The 20,847-nt window shown below is 36.9% G+C and overlaps 1 protein-coding gene across 1 annotated transcript in view; it reads left to right on the top strand.

Annotated features, from left to right (window-relative positions):
- The first annotated feature begins 305 nt into the window (after positions 1-305).
- Positions 306-20,847, top strand: part of CEP126 (centrosomal protein 126) — a 124,271-nt gene continuing 103,729 nt past the window's right edge. Inside the window, exons 1-2 of the mRNA XM_036861077.1 lie at positions 306-705; positions 7,078-7,197. Coding sequence (XP_036716972.1) covers positions 578-705; positions 7,078-7,197 — 248 coding nt within the window. The 5' untranslated portion in view covers positions 306-577. The remainder of the gene's footprint in view (positions 706-7,077; positions 7,198-20,847) is intronic.

The raw sequence follows: 20,847 nt of genomic DNA, 5'->3' as shown, positions 1-20,847 counted from the left end.
TTTCAGAATCCCCACGGTGGCGTTTGCCTGTATCTGAAGATTTTGCGTCTCACTGTCTTTCATCACTCTCAATACCCTCCCGAAAACATCATCATAAAATGGGAGGTAGAACGGAGTCAGGCTCCGAGGCACAAGTCAGCTCCCCATTCCTGCGAAGACTCGGGTCCCTGAGGATGCCAGGGTTCCCGGCCGCCGCCCGCAGTCAGCTCAGAGGGGTGGGGGGAGTAGGCGGGAGTCCGCGCCTGCTATTGGCTGCCTCGGGCGCCCCGCCCCCACACCCTGGTAGCCGTCGCGAAGGACGCGGTGTCGGTTGGTTGTCAACATGGCGGAGGCGTTGGGGTCGCGGCCGCCACCTCTGCCATTGCCAGGCAAGGTCGCCGCTGCTGCAGCTGCCGTCGCCACCACAGCCAAGAGCGCCGCTGTGCGGGAACCAGAGCTGCCGCGGCCAACCTTCCCGCCGCTGTGACGCGAGGCCTGAGAGACGGAGTGCAGGGAGGGGCGGAGGAGGAGGAAGCCGGAGCTGCCATGAGGGAGGCGCTGTGGGCGAGCCGAGAGGCGGCGCTGAGGTGAATGAAGGATGATGACCGGGAGGCCCGGAGCCCGGAGCGCGGTCGCGGGACTCGGCACTGAATCCTCGGACACCCGCGTCAGAGCCCCGCTCAGCCCTCGGTTGAGCGGCGGGCGTCACCGACCTGGCGCTTACCTGTATCCTTCCAGCCGTGGCTGCCGGGGTAGCGGTGTTGGAAGCGGGGCCCATCTTTTTTCCCATTAGATTCCCATCATCACAGATGCAAGGTGATAGCAACTAGCTAGTCATCTTAGTGCGGGTATTTGTTTCAGTAACTCTCGTTGCTTCCCTTAAACCTGAAATACCATTTTATCCTATTCTAGGACCGCTTTCCCGGCCACCTTGTTATCTCACCCGCATTCAACTTTGGTGTAAATTTTTTGTGAGTTTTCAAATAGATCAACCGTGTGTCCTATGGGGATTGTTTTGTCTTCTAGAGTTATGCCGTTATATGCTCTTTACGTCATATTATCCACCCCCTGATTAATCATGCTGCTTGGAGAAAAGAATTCCACAAATAGGTAAAATGTTTTGCCCTCCTGAAACAGTCCGTTTTAACAGTTAACCTAACACTTCCCTAATTTATTTACCAGAGCTGCTAAAGCCTAACACAGTTGGTTAATTTGTTTTGTTTTCCATCCTCTGCCCAGGCTGTTGTCAGAGAGACAACAGACAGAAAATGAGAAGCAAAGGGCCCGGAGGCTTCGCACTGGATTATCTCTGACCTGTCCCTAAGAATTAGTCTAGCCCACCTTTGATATTGCTGTTGGTTGCATTGTAGAAAATTGACAGAATGAAAGAGTTTTGTTTTCAAAATATGTAAACCATGTTTATTCCTTCAGAGAATGTTATGATACTTAGAGTGTAACCTTTGTATTCTCAAAGGACTTGGTTGGTAGTGATGGTGCTGTATAATCATCTTCATTCTTGTCAGAGAATGGAGTGTCTTCACTTTTCAAGTTAAACCCCATTTTCTTATCCTTGTTGTCTTCCACTTCTGGGATGTTGCACTTTTAAAAGCAAGTCAACAACCAATTTTCATTTAGTGTCTGCTCTTTGACTAGGTGCTTGGGATACAACTCTAGTGAGGAAGACAGATATGTACAAAGCTTAACTGATGGTGAAATATCCCCCCTCTGATCATGCTTTCCTCAAGCTTTTAACCCATCTGTCTTTTCTTTCTTTAGTCAACTTCTCAGAAACCCTGACCTGCAATAGCAGCTTCTAATTCATTTCATCTATTCATTATTAACCCCATTCACTTTGGCTTTTGCCCTTACTACTCCTCAAAACTGTCCTTGCTCAAGAAGTAATCTGAAATAAACTGTATTGCTTTCTGTATGGATTTGATTCTGTCCCCTTGACATTGTATTTTCTTGGACCCCGAACTCCTATTACACTGACCCTGATTTATAGCTAAATCAGAAAATAGGGAAGCACTGTAAGTGGCTCATTGGCAAAGTGTATCTTTCCATCATTTTCATTAGTGAAATGGTCATAAACTTAATATTTTTAAATTTATGAGGTATGAATATTGATACAACAAAGGAAATATTTGTAAATAAATTCAGCAGTACCTCAAAGGAACAAAACCAAATAGACATAATTCCAGAATTATGTTGGTTTCCTATAAAGAAATGTATTACTAAAAATATACTTGAATTCTAAATATATAGTTAAAATTATGAAAGTTGTAGGTGATCATTTCAATAGATGCCCAGAGCTTTGCTAAAATCCAACAACTTTTGCTAGTATGTGTATATATATGCATCTGTATGTATATATAATATTTAAGTATATATAACATACTCTTTGCTAGTTTATATATATATATTTGCTAGTATATATAAAATTAGTATATATATTTAAATTGGGATAGAGGAATTCTTTTGAACATAATAAAGACTATGACACTAAATCAAGAATATCATTATGTTACTAGTTGGAGAAACACTTAAGCACCTTTTGTATTATTTTGGATGTTCTTAGTATCTGTAATGTTTCATATTGGATACTTGGTACAAAGTAGGTATGCAAATTTATTGAATTAATGACTAAATTAAAAAAATGAACTGCAGACTTAAAATAAGCAAGTAGCTTGGTAAAATTTCTACATGTGACTTCCAGACATGAATTCAATACTCAGAGGCCATCCAGCTTTCTGTTGTAGTTCTCTCACTCAAGTCAGAATTTCCTAACTCTAAAGGCAAGGAACAAAACCTTATGAAGTTCATCTAATTAAAATTAGCTGAAGTTCTCTAATTTCAATTTCTTAAAATAATTCAAATAGAAATAGAATAAAGAAGTGAAGGTCTTTCATGTCCCCTTCACACTATGCCTCTTGTTTTCTCATAAATATCTCCAGTCTTTTCCCCTTCTATTTTATCCTAGCCCCCACCTTGCCTCTCTTTATTCCCTACCCAGTTTACACCCTATTCTTAATTATCTACACATATTCTCTCACCAACATCCTTGGTTCTTTGCACTCCTATTCTTCCTCAACCACCCAGTAACTACTACAACCCTATTTCTCTACTCCTTCACTCAACAATAAAAATGCTGTCAGAGAAAAAAATCACAAAACCGCTACAGCTTGATGGTTTCCAGCTTCACCAGAACAAGAACAGGGTTCTCTCTTGTTCCTCTTAATTAGTTTCTGTGCCAGGTCTTGATCACCTCCTGTCACTCGCAGGAGACTGTCTTACTACAATACTTCATAAGAGAATGGATGCCATGAACTCCCTCAGGTCCCTCCCAACAAACAACACAAACCCTCCTACTCCCATCACCACCTTCAATCCCCTACCCTGCTTTTTATTCCAGGCTTGCTGATGGGATATCACTTTTACTGTAGAAGGTGAATCCATCCACTTGTGCCCTATTTTCATCACCTCTCCTCAGTAACCCTGGATTGTAAATTATCCTAACTCTCTCTTACAATTTACTTCCAACTTTTGTCAAATAACCTTCTTTCCCTACAGCCTGTAAACATGCTCTGGTCTTAACTATCCTTAAAACTAACAATCAAACCCTTTTAACTGTGTTCTACTACCTCCTGTCTCCTTAGTCAAACCTCTAAAAAAGTGTAGTCTAAATTCACCATCTCTACCTTGAGTCACATTTTACACTACATTCCAAAATATGGTTGAACTGATAAAAAGGGTAAATATAAAAATAAATACAAAATCATAAAGGAAAACTGACAGAAAATAGAACTTCACCTTTTTCATAGTTTGAAGGTATAGTAACTTTACCTTTTGAAAAGAAAGAATCAATTTCAAGTGAAAAATATCTCATAGATAACTCATTAATTTAAAACTTCAGTGTAAGGGGAAATTGTATAATTAAATAAAATAAAATTATCTGGGGAAAATACTTGTAGTAACTATGATAGAGGGTTAATATTTACACTATTCTATCTCTATTGAATTTACTGAAATTGATTTTTTAAATGACGTTCTCAATAGATAAATGTCCAGTGACTGAACTAACAATTCACCAAAGAGGAAAATAAAAATTAGTTGCCCAACATGGCAATTATTCTATTTTGCTAATACATACATAATAAAACATGACTTTCCATTCGGTCTTTCTAAAAAAAAAGTACTGCCTTATGCTCATGAGGTGTAGAAACTCATGTTCATATATTTCTAATGACATGTAGATTTATAGAACCCTTTTAGAAACCAATTTGTCTGTGAGGCACTAAAAGCTATAAAAATGTGTATACCTTTTATCCTAGTTTATCTACTGAGAATTTTCTCCAAGGAAATCATTCAGTAAGCTTTTATTAAGCCACTACCATATTCTAAGCACCATGCCAGGCATTGGAGTTACAGAAATATAGAGGAGACACATATGATGTACCCATGAGGGTGTCAAGTCATCCAGTGAGGGTTAGAAAAAGCTTCATAGGGGAGGAACTGCTTGAGGTGTCCCTGAAAGGATGAGTAGAATTAGCCAGCAAGTGCCAAAAGATAATGGCATACTGCATCATGGCTTGTTCTGTTAGTAAGTATCTTAGTGTGGCTGGACATCGGAGTCATGCAGGGAAATGTTGAAAAATGAAGTTGAAAAAACAGACCAGATTATAAAATGCTGTATATTCCAAGAAATTTGTAATGCATCATGAAGGTGATAGGGAGATTTTAGAGAACAGCAAAGAATGAGAAACTCAATGAGATTTGTGTTTAGCTGGTTTTGTGGAGGTTCAAATGGAGGATGGCAAGTTTAGGAGTACTGTAATAAGATGAGTTAGAAGACTACTGAAGTAGTCCAGGCAAGGGATTTAGAGCATCTGAGCCAAGTCTGTGGAGAGGTACAGAGAAGAAGGAAAAGAATCTGGATGGCTCTAATAAACTTGACAAGAGTGTGGGTTATATGATTCATAGTTATTAGTGATGGTAACGTATTTAAAACAACCTAAATGAGCTACAATTAGAAAAAGACTAAATTGGGAGAGGAAGAGATGAGGATGAGGTGGGGTAGATTAGGCTATGCTTTTAAATTATAATCATTATGTATTACGTGCCCATGGTATTCTTGGGTTTGTTGTTGGTTGGTTTTTCTATTGTTAAATATATAAAAATTATCTTCCTTTGAACAAGTATTTAACAGTGATTCTTATGGAAATATCTTACCTTTACAATACAGCTTGTATGAAAAATAAAAGTTTAACCAGCCATCTAATATTTTTTAAATTTGGATACCATACTTTGAAGAGATGCAAAGGCAGCAGTATTTTTTACACCTCGGCAGGCAATATTATATATGTATTATATATAATACATATGTATATTATATAGAGAAAGAGACATTTAATTAAATCTAGCAGTATATAGTTGTCAGAACATTATTACAAACATTACATTTGTGATTTTCTTTATGTTCCTGTGGTGAGACTTCAAGCATGTTAAACAGAGAACAGAATTATCTCCACGTGCATCATATTGCTGCATATTTCTCACCTGAGCCAAAGCAACTTCTCCCTTTTCTCCCCCCCACAATGTTGCTCTTGGGTACTCTGAAAGGAAGTTGCACTTTCCTCCACTGCCATGTTGTGACTTCGTAGTTAGCCATCTTGTTAAAGTCTGACTCCTTCTAATAAAGTACTCTATTAGAGAAGAACAAGCTAAATCTTTAGCTGTCTCTGTGCTAACAAAAAAAAAAACCAGGTTGCTTCCCTTTCTGTTCCATTTTTATAAATCCTTCAAAAGAAACTTTAAGTAAAAATATTGTGTGTGAGTGTGTGTATTTGTTTATGGTGAGGTAGTGCAAAATTTTATAATACAGGTAAATTAATTATGAGCAATGGCATAAAAATGGTTAAATAGCAAAATAATTGAAAGCTCCCATTAGCAAAGTTTCAAATGACCAAAAAGTTCAAATAAACGTGCTTGTTTTGAAATATATAAGGTTTTTTTTACTATGTTGATGCTGAAGCACTGCAGGATCCTAAAATTAACACATTTTGAATTAACAACTTATGTACAGCATAACTTATTATTTAATGTATTTCTTATATTCTGTTTTACCATTAATATTTATGGCATATAAAAAAATCTTGATTAAATAGAACTCTTACAGAGAATTGCAAACCTTTATTTTGAGGGGGGAAAATTTAAACACACTGTTTATTCTAAAAAGACAAATAGGCATGCCCTGCAATAAATAACTTCAGTACAATCTTGTATGCATCTACATCTAATGATGAGGTACTGAAAATGGTAATTGAATGACCACTTTTTAAAACTTCAAAATCATTAAAAACAGAAAAATACTGTGATAAATTTGATAAAGGCATTCAATAATGCCAGTTGAAATGTAACTAAATAAGCTCGGACATCAATTAACCATATCAATTCAACTTATTTAAAGAAAGTTTAATTTTATACAGTAAATTTCAAATGAATGGATAATTAGGATAACTAAAATCTCCGTATCTGGCAAAATTCTGAGTAAACATTACTGTGTATGGTTTTCCTAATGGTTTGTTTTTTAACTTATGAGTAAATCACTAAGTAAACTATATTCCCAAACTTTCCAGTTATATTGCTATTTGATTTTTAATATTTGAATATGACTTTCATGCTATGGATTAAAGGATCTACTGAAACATTTAATTCACCTGCTTTCTATTAATGAGATATAACCTTCTTTCATTTTTCTATATACATGCCTAAGATAGTAACTTGTTAATAAGTACCCAAATATCTGTATAATGAATGAAAAGATATGTAGTCTCCTTATCTGGGCTCATTATGTCTAAAAGTAATTAACTTTTTCCCCAAAGAAAGTAAGATGTATCTTCAGTTCTAATACCAAGTTGAGAGTTTTTTTACATAAAACATGTGCCGGTCATACACTAACACTGATGTGTACACATACTAATTGTTCCACAAAAAATCATTACATCATTAGTATGAGGCTGTAATTGTATTTATCAGATAGCACTGATACTCATCCACTAAAGACATAAACCACTGTCCTTAACTTTATGCTGCCATTAGAGATATGAAAATCCATTTTGAGAAAAATTTAGAAGAAGAGCGCCAAATATTACTGCAGCAACAAAAAATATGTCGAAATCAAGCACGTAAATATTTTGTGGAGTCAAACCGGAGAAAAAAGTAAGTAACTATTTTATTCAGAAGCATAGAAACTCAAAGTCATAAATTAATGATTTCTCTACTTTGTAGCATTTTATGAACCTAAGTCATGACAGTGTTTTATCTATAAAATTGATCAAGATTTTTGTGGCTTTTAAATTTTATTGTTTTTCTGCCACAGCACAAAGATAGTGATGTATCATCTAGTTTACTGACCATGACTGTAGCAGTCTTTTCTTGTCATAGAACTTATTAGTGTCATATTCACTTCTTAAAATGACTATAAAAAGAATTCTTCATTTTTTGTAACATTTTATGATAAAAGGTTACCAATTAGCATTTAGGCTCTAATAGAATATATTTGATTTTAATTCATTATTCACTTATATATAATTTTTCTATATGTGCTACCCTCATTCATCCAGTCAGAAAAATGAGGGAAATATGAATAATTGTGGAAATATGATAAAAACAATTGTATAAATGATTGCCATTAAAAAAAAATGCTTTCTAGTATAAACTGGAAACTAAATAAAGATGCAAACCATCCTATCCCTGCTTGACATTTTTCAAGATGTGTTTGAATTATTAGATTTTTTTAATACAGAGTGGTTATGCCATTTTTATTGTTGTTTTTGCTACCTTGTTCATAGTTCTACAATAGGTGAATAGTAGAAAAGCCCTAGAATTTATTACTACATCATTGGGCATATGTTGCAAATCCCATTTGGGGAATACAAAATTGTTTATCTGTAAATTTTTTCTGGCACTGTATTCTCTTTAGATTAACTCTATATTGCCTGGCGTAGATGAAAGTATTTAATGAAGCTTGTTTTTGTTTTTGTTTTGTATTTGTGTATTTCTGTTTTTCTCCTACCTTTCAGCTCCTGAAGCTTATAAAAGGCACATGATAGGAGTTCAATAAAAATGAATAATCATATATTGAAAGGGTCATGGGCTTTGGAATCAGAGATCTAGGTTTAAATCCTAGCTTCATGAGTTAGAGCAAGTTATTTAATCTCTCTGAGCTTCAGTTTCTCATTTATGATTGGAATTAATACAATCTTTTTCAAGGAATTGTTACATAGAGCAAAAAAGGTAATATTAGAGATGAATAGTTGAGAACGCATGTACAAGTATTTGTCACATAGTGCTCTTCATTAAGCTTATTTTATTGATTAATAAATTAATATTTGTCAATTGTATATTTTCTAATAATTGTCTTGCTGTATGAAATAGCAGGCTTTATATGTGGAATTTGATTCATAAAGTTCCTATCTGTCTTCTCTCATCAAACACCCGTAAGAATTCTGATGTAGAAAATATAGAAGAAAATTTTTGGTTTAAAATTCTAAGAGGCAGAACATTTTCCAATGCAATTTCATTATGTTTTGTTTTTCTGTCACCCTACAGAGGGGTAAAAAAAAAAAAAAAAAAACCCTTTTTGTTTTTGTAAAGCCACATAAAAATTTATTTTAAAACACTAATCTTTTGTTTCTATATTTTACCCTTTTAAAAGGGGACCAAATTATTTGTGCACTTCTGAATTTCAGAATATGTCTATCATTATGGATTTTTTGGCCTATCTATCTATGCTTAACCTCATCTAAGTTTATGCTGTCTATTCATATTATGGTCATAGAGTTTAGAAAAAAATATTTTTCCTACAAGTAGAGATATTCTCCTAACACTGTTTTTTTCTACAAAAAGAGACAAATTTATACTTTGACATTATCAGTACTGTTTCCCCAATAGTACTCAAAAGATGTTCATAGCACCAAGTGCTCTTTGTTTACTTGCATTAATCGCTTAAAATCACACACATTTAAATTTTCTTGTTATTTATTATTTTTTGCATTTCTATTGCCAGTATTTTTCTTGTATGTTTTTATCACATTCTTAAGTTTTCCATTCTGTCACTCAGTGTCCATACAGTGGAGTCGCCTTTGTTTCCCTCCAAGTCCTCCTCTCTTCATCACTAGGTACTTCTACAATAAATACCAGTTACCTTTTAGACCTAATGCACAACGGGCATCTGAGACTTCCCTTTATTGGTCTCAGGATTGGAGCCACAGTTTCTTGCCTCATAGCATCCCTTTTTTTGTTTTGTTTTATAACATTAGTTTGCTGGATCATATCCTCAGGTAACTTTCTAGTAGGCTGCTCTGTGGACCAAGTAATTTTAATATATACACACATAAAGAAAATTAACTTATTTCCTACATTATTTTTAATTTTTAACTTTAGAACTATCTTTTGAAAAATTAGTGAATAGGCAGCAAGCATAGCTAATTGAGTACCAATTATTAAACATCATATTGGGAGAAAAAAATAATTTTGGTTAATCTATTTTATCACTAAACGTTAGAAATGTCAATAATCTGACTTAACGTGACTTCATGAGGAAAATAAATTGAAATAAATTTTAGGAAGTAAAGAACTCAAAAGGAACCTTCAGATAGTTTTAAAACAATATAATATAAGCAGGTAGGCTTAAAAGTTCAGATGATCAGACAAAACTCCTATGGAACTATATAACTAACTCGCAGAATAAGAAAGAAAAGGACAGAATGGGGAAAACTGCCCAAATAAAGAGAAGAGGAAACACTACCAAGTGGTGAGAGACAAGCACTTAGGAAGAATCACTAAAATCTATAATTAAAAAAGATTCCTTACATATCCTATAGGCAGGAAAAAAAATTACCTAGAGAATCAAGGAATGAATTACTTGGTGAACATGAAGTATGGGGTAGCTGCATTATCTATTTGTGAGAATGATGGAGTTTGGAGTTCCCCATGAAGCAGGAAAAATGTACCTTAGAATAAATAAGAAGGAATTATACTTTAAGCAATAAGTCATATTAATCAAACCTGCATATATAGAAGTTTGGTATAAGCTAAAAAATATAAACAGATTCAAATAAATCCAGATATCAGTAGGTTTAAATATCCATGGGTATATTATCCATAATATATTCATAATATATTAAAGGAAAGTTAAAGGAATTTAGTATATTTAGAAGTTATCTTTGACCATTTAAAATGTCATACAGGACAGCATTTATTCATTCAACTAACATTTACTGGGTTTCATATACTAGAGGATAAAAATAAAATGTATGATTCTTGCCCTCAATTTACTAATAGTGAAGTAATAAAGGATGGCAATGCTATGCAATAAATACTATGATTGAGTCACCTACAAGGTGCTGTAGAAGTACATCTCATATACTGCAGGACAAGGAAGAACTCCTGGAAGAGTAAAGTCTTATTAGATAACCAGGAGTTAGGGTACTTAAGAGATAAAGGAGGACAATATGTGAAAAAGCTAATGTTATGAAATAAAAGACAAAAGTTTTATGTGATTTAGGCACAGCAAAATGTGGAAGGGTATCAGGAAAGGAAGCTATAGAGTTGATAGGAGTCATTTCATAAAATAACTTCTGTGTCAATCTAAAGAAATTAAACCCTATCCTTAGGACTCTGAGATGTTGTTGAAAGAGTGATATCAGAGAAGTATCATGATCATGTTTATATTTTATCTCATTGTAGCAGAGGGGTAGAGGATGAATTGAAAGCACAGGCTGGAGGCAAAGAAGACAGGTAGAAAGCTGTTATAGTGATCTAAGCCAGAGAAGGTACGAAGGTAGAGTAGGGATTGAGTAGGTAGGGTCAATAGGAGTCAAAGGTCAGTTATGTGTGGTGCATGAAGAGCATTGTCAGAAATGGAATACTTATCAATTATGCAAGTGTTATTGACATTTTTAAAATAAATCTTTCTAAATTGCAATGCATATTTCTGTAATCTTTTATACAAATTATGATAAATGCAGTTTGATCTATTCTTTATACCTTAGAATCATTATTATGGGCATCAAATATTCTACTCTGTTATATTACTGTATTTGTCCTTGAGCTATTAAGCTTTATTTAGTTTACAGTACTAGTCTCAACTGGTAAGCTTGGTGAATTCTTTTTTTTTTTAATTTAATTTTTATTGAAGTATAGCTGTTTTACAATGTTGTATTAGTTTCTACTATACAGCAAAGTGAATCAGCTACATGTATACATATATCTTCTCTTTTTTGGATTTCCTTCCCATTTAGCTCACCGTAGAGCATTTAGTAGAGTTCTCTGTGCTATACAGTAGGTTCTCATTAGTTATCTATTGTGTATGTAGTATCAATACTGTATATAATCAATCCCAATCTCCCAATTCATCCCCCCCCCACTTTCCCCCTTGGTATCCATACGTTTGTTCTCTACATCTGTGTCTCTGTTTCTGCTTTGCAAATAAGATCATCTATACCATTTTTCTAGATTCCACATATATGCGTTAATATACGATATTTGTTTTTCTCTTTCTGTCACTGTGTATGACAATCTCTAGGTCCATCCACATCTCTACAACTGACCCAATTTCATTCTTTTTTATGGCTGAGTAATATCCCATTGTATATAGGTACCAGATCTTCTTTAACCAGTCCTCTGTTGATGGACATTTAACTTGCTTCCATATCCTGGCTATTGTAAATAGTGCAGCAATGAACATTGGGGCACATGTGTCTTTTTTAATTATGTTTTTCTCTGGGTATATGCCCAGTAGTGGGATCGCTGGGTCATATTGTAGCTCTGTTTTTAGTTTTTTAAAGAACCTCCATACTGTTCTCCATAGTGGCTGTACCAATCTACATTCCCAACAACAGTGTAACAGGATTCCCTTTTCTCTACACCCTCTTCAGCATTTATTGTTTGTAGATTTTTTGATGATGGCCATTCTGACTGGTGAGAAGTGATACCTCACTGTACTTGTGATTTGCATTTCTCTCATAATTAGTGATGTTGAGCATCTTTTCATGTGTTTGTTGGCCATAAGTATGTCTTCTTTGGAGAAATGTCTGTTTAGGTCTCCACCCATTTCTTGATTGGGTTGTTTCTTTTTTTTGACATTGAGCTGCATGAGCTGTTTGTGTATATTGGAGATTAATACCTTGTCAGTTGCTTCGTTTGCTAATATTTTCTCCCATTCTGAGGGCGGTCTTTTCGTCTTGTTTATGGTTTCCTTTGCTGTGTAAAAGCTAATAAGTTTAATTAGATCCCATTTGTTTATTTTTGTTTTTATTTTCATACTCTAGGAGGTGAGTCAAAAAAGATCTTGCTGCAATTTATGTCAAAGAGTGTTTTGCCTATGTTTTCCTCTAAGAGTTTTAGTGTCCAGCCTTACATCTAGGTCTTTAATCCATTTTGAGTTTATTTTTGTATATGGTGTTAGGGAGTGTTCTAATTTCATTCTTTTACATGTAGTTGTCCAGTTTTCCCAGCACCACTTATAGAAGAGAGCATCTTTTCTCCATTGTATATTCTTGCCTCCTTTATCAGAGATTAGGTGACCATAGGTGCCTGGGTTTATCTCTGGACTTTCCATCCTGTTCCCTTGATCTATATTTCTGTTTTTGTGCCAGCACCATACTGTTTTAATGACTTTGTAGTATAGTCTGAAGTCCAGAAGCCTGATTCCTCCAGCTCTGTTTTTCTTTCTCAAGATTGTTTGGGCTATTCGGGGTCTTTTGTATTTCCATACAAAATGTAAAATTTTTTATTCTAATTCTTTGTAAAATGCCATTGGTAATTTGATAGGGATTGCATTGAATCTGTAGATTGCTTTGGGTAGTATAGTCATTTTCACAATATTGATTCTTCCAGTCCAGGAACATGGTATATCTCTCCATCTGTTTGTGTCATCTTTGAGTTCTTTCATCAGTATCTCATAGCTTTCTGATTACAGGTCTTTTGCCTCCTAGGTAGGTTTATTCCTAGGTATTTTATTCTTTTTGTTGCAATGGTAAATAGGATAATTTTCTTAATTTCTCTTTCTGATTTTTTGTTATTAGTGTATAGGAATGCAAGAGATTTCTGTGCATTAATTTTGTATCCTGCAACTTTACCAAATTCATTGATTAGCTCTAGTAGTTTTCAGGTGGCATCTTTAGTATTTTCTATGCATAGTATCATGTCATCTGCAAACAGTGACAGTTTTACTTCTTCTTTTCCAATTTGGAATCCTTTTATTTCTTTTTCTTCTCTGATTGCCGTGGCTAGGACTTCCAAAACAATGTTGAATAAAAGTGGTGAGAGTGGTCATCCTTGCCTTGTTCCTGAACTTAGGGGAAATGCTTTCACTTTTTCACCATTGAGAATGATGTTTGCTGTGGGTTTGTCATATATGACCTTTATTATGTTGAGGTAGGTTCCCTCCATGCCCATTTTCTGGAGAGTTTTTATCATAAATAGGTATTGAATTTTGTCAAAAGCTTTTTCTGCATCTATTGAGATGATCATATGGTTTTTATTCCTCTATTTGTTAATATGGTGTATCACATTGACTGATTTGCATATATTGAAGGATCCTTGCATCCCAGGGATAAATCCCACTTGATCAGGGTGTATGATCCTTTTAATGTATTGTTGGATTCTGTTTGCTAGTATTTTGTTGAGGATTTTTGCTTCTATTTTTATCAGTGATATTGGCCTGTAATTTTCTTTTTTGTGATATCTTTGTCGGCTTTTGGTATCAGGGTGATGGTGGCCTCATAGAATGAGGTTGGGAGTGTTCCTCCATCTGCAATTTTTTGGAAGAGTTTGAGAAGGATAGGTTTTAGCTCTTCTCTAAATGTTTGATAGAATTTGCCTGTGCAGCCATCTGGTCCTGGACTTTTGTCTGTTGGAAGACTTTAATCACAGTTTCAATCTCTCTACTTGCGATTGGTCTGTTCATATTTTCTGTTTCTTCCTGGTTCAGTCTTGGAAGGTTGTACCTTTCTAAGAATTTGTCCACTTCTTCCAGATTTTCCATGTTTTGGCATATGCTTGTAGCAGTCTCTTATGATCCTTTGTATTTCTGTGGTGTCAGTTGTAACTTCTCCTTCTTCATTTCTGATTTTATTGATTTGAGTCGTCTCCCTTTTTTCTTGATGAGTTTGGCTAAAGGTTTATCAATTTTGTTTATCATCTCAAAGAACCAGCTTTTAGTTTCATTGACCTTTGCTATTGTTTTCTTTGTTTCTAATTCATTTATTTCTGCTCTGATCTTTGTGATTTCTTTCCCTCTACTAACTTTGGGTTTTGTTTGTTCTTCTTTCTCTAGTTGTTTCTAATGTAAGGTTAGGTTGTTTATTTGAGATTTTTCTTGTTGCTTGAGGTAGGATTGTATTGCTACAAGCTTCCCTCTCAGAACTGCTTTTGCTGAGTCCCATGGCATTTGGGTCATCATCTTTTTGTTGTCATTTGTTTTTAGGTATTTTTTGATTTTCTCTTTGATTTCTTCAGTGATCCATTGGTTATTTAGTAGCTTATTGTTTAGCCTCCATGTGTTTGTGTTTTTTATAGTTTATTTTCTGTAATTGATTTCTAATCTCATTGCGCTGTGGTTGGAAAAGATGCTTGATATGATTTCAGTTTTCTTCAATTTACCAAGGCTTGATTTGTGACCCAAGATGTGATCTGTCCTGGAGGATGTTCCGTGTGCACTTGAGAAGAAAGTGTATTCTGCTGCTTTCAGATGGAATGTCCTATAGATATCAGTTAAGTCTATCTGATCTAATGTGTCATTTAAGGCTTGTGTTTCCTTATTAATTTTCTGTTTGGATAATCTCTCCATTGGTGTGAGTAGAGTGTTAATGTCTCCCACTATTATTGTATTACTGTCAATTTCTTTTATGGCTGTTAGCATTTGCCTTATGTATTGAAGTGCTCCTATGTGGGTGTATAAATATTTGCAATTGTTATATTTTCTTCTTGGATTGATCACTTTATCCTTATGTAGTGTCCTTCCTTGTCTCTTATAACAGTCTTTATTTTAAAGTCTATTTTGGCTGATGTGAGTATTGCTACTCCAGCTTTCTTTTGATTTCCATTTGCATAGAATATCTTTTTCCATCCCCTCACTTTCAGTCTGTATGTTTCCCTAGGTCTGAAGTGCGTGTCTTATAGACAGCATATATATGGGTCTTGTTTTTGTATTTATTCAGCCAGTCTGTGTCTTTTGGTTGGAGCATTTAATCCATTTACATTTAAGGTAACTATCGATATATACGTTCCTATTACCATTTTCTTTATTGTTTTGGGTTTGTTTTTGTAGGTGTTTTTCTTCTCCTGTGTTTCCTGCCTAGAGAAGTTTCTTTAGCATATGTTGTAAAGCTGGTTTGGTGGTGCTGAATTCTTAGCTTTTGCTTGTCTATAAAGCTTTTGATGTCTCTGTAGAATCTGAATGAGAACCTTGCTGGGTACATTGTTCTTGGTTGTAGGTTTTTCCCTTTCATCACTTTAAATATATCCTGCCACTGCCTTCTGGCCTGTAGAGTTTCTGCTGAAAAATCTGCTGATAACCTTATGGGGATTCCCTTGTACTTTATTTTTGCTTTTCCTTTGCTGCTTTTAATATTTTTTTCTTTATATTTAATTTTTGTTAGTTTGATTAATATGTGTCTCGGTGTGTTCCTCCTAGGGTTTATCCTGTATGGGACTCTCTGGGCTTCTTGGACTTGGTTGACTATTTCCATTCCCATGTTTGGGAAGTTTTCCACTTTAATCTCTTCAAATATTTTCTCAGACCCTTTCTCTTTCTCTTCTTCTTCTGGGACCCCTGTAATTTGAATATTGGTGGGGTTAATGTTGTCCCAGATGTCTCTGAGACTGATCTCATTTCTTTTCATCCTTTTTTTCTTTATTCTGTTCTGTGGCATTTATTTCCACCATTCTATATTCCAGCTCACTTATCCGTTCTTCTTCCTCAGTTATTCTGCTATTGATTTCTTCTTGTGTATTTTTCATTTAAGTTATTGTGTTGTTCATCACTGTTTGTTTGTTCTTTAGTTCTTCTAGGTCCTTGGTATCTTCTCAATCCATGCCTGCATTCTATTTCCAAGTTCTTGAATCATCTTAACTATCATTACTCTGAATCCTTTTTCAAGTAGATTGCCTATTTCCTCTTCATTTATTTGATCTTGTGTATTTTTACCTTGCTCCTTCATCTGTAACCTATTTCTCTGTCATCTCATTTTATCTAACTTACTGTGTTTGTGGTCTCCTTTCCACAGGCTACAGTGTTGTAGTTCCTTTTGTTTCTGTTGTCTGCCCCCTGGTGGGTGAAGTTGGTCCAGGGGCTTTTGTAGGTTTCCTGTTGGGAGGGACTGGTTCCTGAACTGGTGGCCGGAGCTGAGTCTTGTCCCTCTGATTGGCAGGGCCTCATCAGATAGTGTGTTTTGTGCTGTCTGTGAGTTTAGTACAACTTTAGGCAGCCTGTCGGCTAATGGATGGGACTGTGTTACTGTCTTGCTGGTTGTTTGGTGTGGGGCGTCCAGCACTGGCACCTGCAGGCAGTTGGGTGGAGCCGGGTCTTGCTGTCGAGATGGAGACCTCCAGGAGAGCTCATATCGCTTAATATTCCCTGGGGCTGGAAATTCTCTGGCATTCCAGCATCCTGGACTCAGCGCTCTTACCCCTGAGTCTCAGGCCTGACCCCTCGTTGGGGAACCATGACCCTGCAAGCTGTGTGGCACAGGCAGAAAAAAAAAAGAAGACCAACAAAACCCAAGACAAATGATAAAAACAAAACGAAAGAAAGAAAGAAAGAAAATAAAACAAAAAAAAAAGAAAACAAAAATCCAGAGAACAACCTAACAACCCAAAAACAAAAACAAACAATAAAAACAAAACTAACGAAAACAAAGAACAGAACAAAAACAGAAAGCAAGCCGAAAAAAAGAAAACATTAAACACACAAAAATGATCAAAAACAAAACAAAAACAAGAAATATCACAAAACAAAAAAGTAAAGTAAAAATTAAAAAATATATATTTAGAAAAATTTTAAGTTAAAGCAAAAAAAGAAAAATGTAAAGAAAAAGTAAGTAAAGAATAAAATATAATTAAAAAACAGAAAAAAACAACAACAGAACAAAATGAAACAAAAAACAAAAAGGAAAAAGAGAGAAAAAGATAATACTAGTAATAATATTTTCCTGAGTCCTTCACTGTCAGTGTCCTTGCCCCCCACTGACAGCAAGTCACAGTCAACCCCCACCTCCCCAGGAGGCCCTCCTGTACCTCTAGGTAGGTCTCTGGACCCACCATGGGCACTGTGGGGGCAGCTCAGATTCTGACCTGGCTCAACTCCCACATGCACTTGCCCCCAAAGTCCACAGCTGCCATAGTTACACCAGTCTCAGTTGTGGGAGTACTCAATGTCCATTCAGACATTCCACAGGTGCAGGGTTTACCAAACAGATCACTGGGATTTAATCTGCAGCTTGTGCAGCTGCACAGAGAGATTTCCATTCCTCTTCCTTAGTCAGACAGCCCCTGGGGCTCAGCTGTGGTTTTGGCCCCACCTCTTCATGAGGGCCACCCTCAGTTTTCTGTTTGCCACCCAGGTGAGAGAGAGGCAAAAGCAGTGGCCGATTGGGTCCCTCAGTCTGATTGGGGCACTTATTCGCTCAGGCCAGGGAGAGAGAAGGAGGCCACAGCTGTGGCACATGCAAAGTGCTTGCGGCAGAGACCAGCAGGAAGATGCAACAAACTGGGATGTGTCTAGTGGGAGTCCCTCCCAGTGCCCATGGAGGCAGGGGCCAGCAGGTGGGGAAGGGTTTTGCAATGGTGACCCTGCCCCTTGCACACCACTCAACAATGACACCTCGTTTCCAAGGCAGACCATGCTTCCTCTAGCAGCATTCCCAGCCATGGAGCCCCTCACTCCCATCTCCTCAAGTTGTCTCTGCCCAGCCAACAGCAGTCCTCTCCCCAGATCCACTCTTCTAACACCACACCTTAGCACTCAGCTCCCACCAGAATTGGCGGCTTCCTGTCTCAGGCTGGGGTGCCCAGGGCTGATTCTGGATTAGCCTTTGGCATGGGCATCATGCTCAGGCCCCATGTGCAGTCAAATGAGGCTTTGGCAGTGGTGGAGCTCAGGACTCTGGAGCCTGTGCACCAAGGAGACCTTGGCTTGAGGGGCGGGTGGGCCTGCTCAGACGGGTGCCCCTCCCAGTGCCCACAGAGGCAGGGGGCTGGCGGGTTGGGAAGGGAGTTGCAGTGGCGGCCCCACCCCTTGCATGCCACTCAACAATGGCGCCTTGTTTCTATACTGCTCCTGGATTCTTCAGAAAACTTTCCAGGTTGTGAAGCTCCTTACTCCTGTCCCTTCAGGCTGTCTCTTCACAGCCAGCAGCTGTCCCCTCCCTGGGTCCACTCTCCAAACTGCACTTTCCAGCACCCAGCCTCCCTCAACCCCTGGAGACACACAACTCAGGCTGGGGTGTGCAGAGCAGTGGCATGGGCCATGCACACAGTTCTTACTTTGTCCTGCCTTCCACAGACCAGTTGTTGCATTTCCCTTCAATTCCACAAAGGTCCCTTTCTGCCCCAGCTGATTTCCCTGCCATGAATGGGCTTTTGTGAGTGCAGGAACCTCTCCTCACCTTCAGTTCCCTGCCAAGGGTGATGGTTCCTTCCTGTTTCCTTTTCTTTTTCTTTCTTTCTTTCATCCGTCCTAGTTGTGTGGGGATTTATCTTGTCCTTTTAGGTGTCTGGGGGCTTCCACTAGTGTTCAGCAGATGCTCTGTGAGAATTGATCCATTTGTAGATATATTCTTGATGTACTTGTGAGGAGAGGCAAATTCCGAGTCCTCCTATTCTGCCATCTGACTCCTCCTCCACAAATTTATTCCTTTTTGATGTTAGTCTTTCTTTTTCTTCAAGCTCCCTCACCTTTCTTCTTTTATATTTCTAATACATTATTACCTAAGTAAACAAAGGATTTTGTTGGAACTGAATCTAATAAGAATTCATGTGAATAAGGACCTAAGAGACTCTTATGATTAAAATTTATGAGCTTCAGTTAATTGATATTGACATGTTTATTTTGGCTGACACCTCAGCCTTTAGAGAAATGAGGTGCTATTATATTTTGCCTTTGTAGTATGTACATTACTAATTCTCTGTGTTAAATCAGAATATGGATCTTTGTTGTTTGGGTATTTTCCCTTCCAATAGTGTGTTAAGGGTCATTTTTAATTTTTTATTTGTTTTCTTTTCCAGCAAAGTGACAGACAATAAGTTGGAAATATGATATTCAACATAGATTGGGGGATTTCAAATAAGTTTAAGTCTTGGGAAGTACAGGATTAATAACCTCTGGGACATATGTGTTTCTTTGCCAAGCAGTGAAAACTGACAGTATATTCTTCAGTTGTTTTATTTCTTATAGGATGTTGGCATTATTGTTTGTTTAAAATGTTATTCTTTATTTTAAAAAATTATATTTCTCCAATTGCATTTTTTAATTTAAAAGTGTAATATTTTATCCTATTTTAAATGTCTTTAATTTCTATCTATCTCAAAATACTGCTGAGTTTTAAATTTAAATGTGATCATATCTCTAGAAAGTTATATCTATATAAATCTGAATTATGGTTCCAAACAGGAAAAAGAAATGCATCACAAATGGCCGGTCTCCAGTTCTAGCGGTGTCCCTTGTGACCTCAGTTACTCTTTTATTTTTTTTTTAACATCTTTATTGGAATATAATTGCTTTACAATATTGTGTTAGTTTCTGCTGTATAACAAAGTGAATCAGCTATGCGTATACATATATCCCCATATCCCCTCCCTCTTGCGTCTCCCTCCAATCCTCCCTATCCCACCCTTCTAGGTGGTCCCAAAGCACTGAGTTGATCTGCCTGTGCTATGCAGCTGCTTCCCACTAGCTACCTATTTTACATTTGGTAGTGTTTGTATGTCCATGCCACTCTCTCACTTCGTCTCAGTTTACACTTCCCCCTACCTGTGTCCTCAAGTCCATTCTCTACATCTGCATCTTTATTCCTGCCCTGTCCCTACCTTCTTGAGAACCTTTTTCTTTTTTTAAACATCTTTATTGGAGTATAATTGCTTTACAATGGTGTGTTAGTTTCTGCTTCATAACAAAGTGAATCAGTCATACATATACATACGTTCCCACATCTCCTCCCTCCTGTGTCTCCCCCCCTCCCCCCCTCCCCATCCCACCCCTCCAGGCAGTCATAAAGCACCGAGCTGATCTCCCTGTGCTATGCGGCTGCTTCCCACTAGCTAGCTACTTTACATTTGGTAGTGTATATATGTCCATGCCACTCTCTCACCCTGTCACATCTTACCCCTCCCCCTCCCCCTCCCCATATCCTCAAGTCCATTCTCTAGTAGGTCTGTGTCTTTATTCCCATCTTGCCACTAGGTTCTTCATGACCTTTTTTTTTTTTTCCTTATATTCCATATATATGTGTTAGCATACTGTATTTGTTTTCTTCTTTCTGACTTACTTCACTCTGTATAACAGACTCTAACTCCATCCACCTCACTACAAATACCTCCATTTCATTTCTTTTTATGGCTGAGTAATATTCCATTGTATATATGTGCCACATCTTCTTTATCCATTCATCCAATGATGGACACTTAGGTTGCTTCCATGTCCTGGCTATTGTAAATAGAGCTGCAATGAACATTATGGTACATGACTCTTTTTGAATTATGGTTTTCTCAGGGTATATGCCCAGTAGTGGGATTGCTGGGTCGTATGGTAGTTCTACTTTTAGTTTTTTTAAGGAACCTCCATACTGTTCTCCATAGTGGCTGTAT

This window comes from Balaenoptera musculus, chromosome 8 (assembly GCF_009873245.2).
Source record: "Balaenoptera musculus isolate JJ_BM4_2016_0621 chromosome 8, mBalMus1.pri.v3, whole genome shotgun sequence".
Lineage (NCBI taxonomy): Eukaryota > Metazoa > Chordata > Mammalia > Artiodactyla > Balaenopteridae > Balaenoptera > Balaenoptera musculus.
This window is presented reverse-complemented; position numbering and strand designations above follow the sequence as displayed.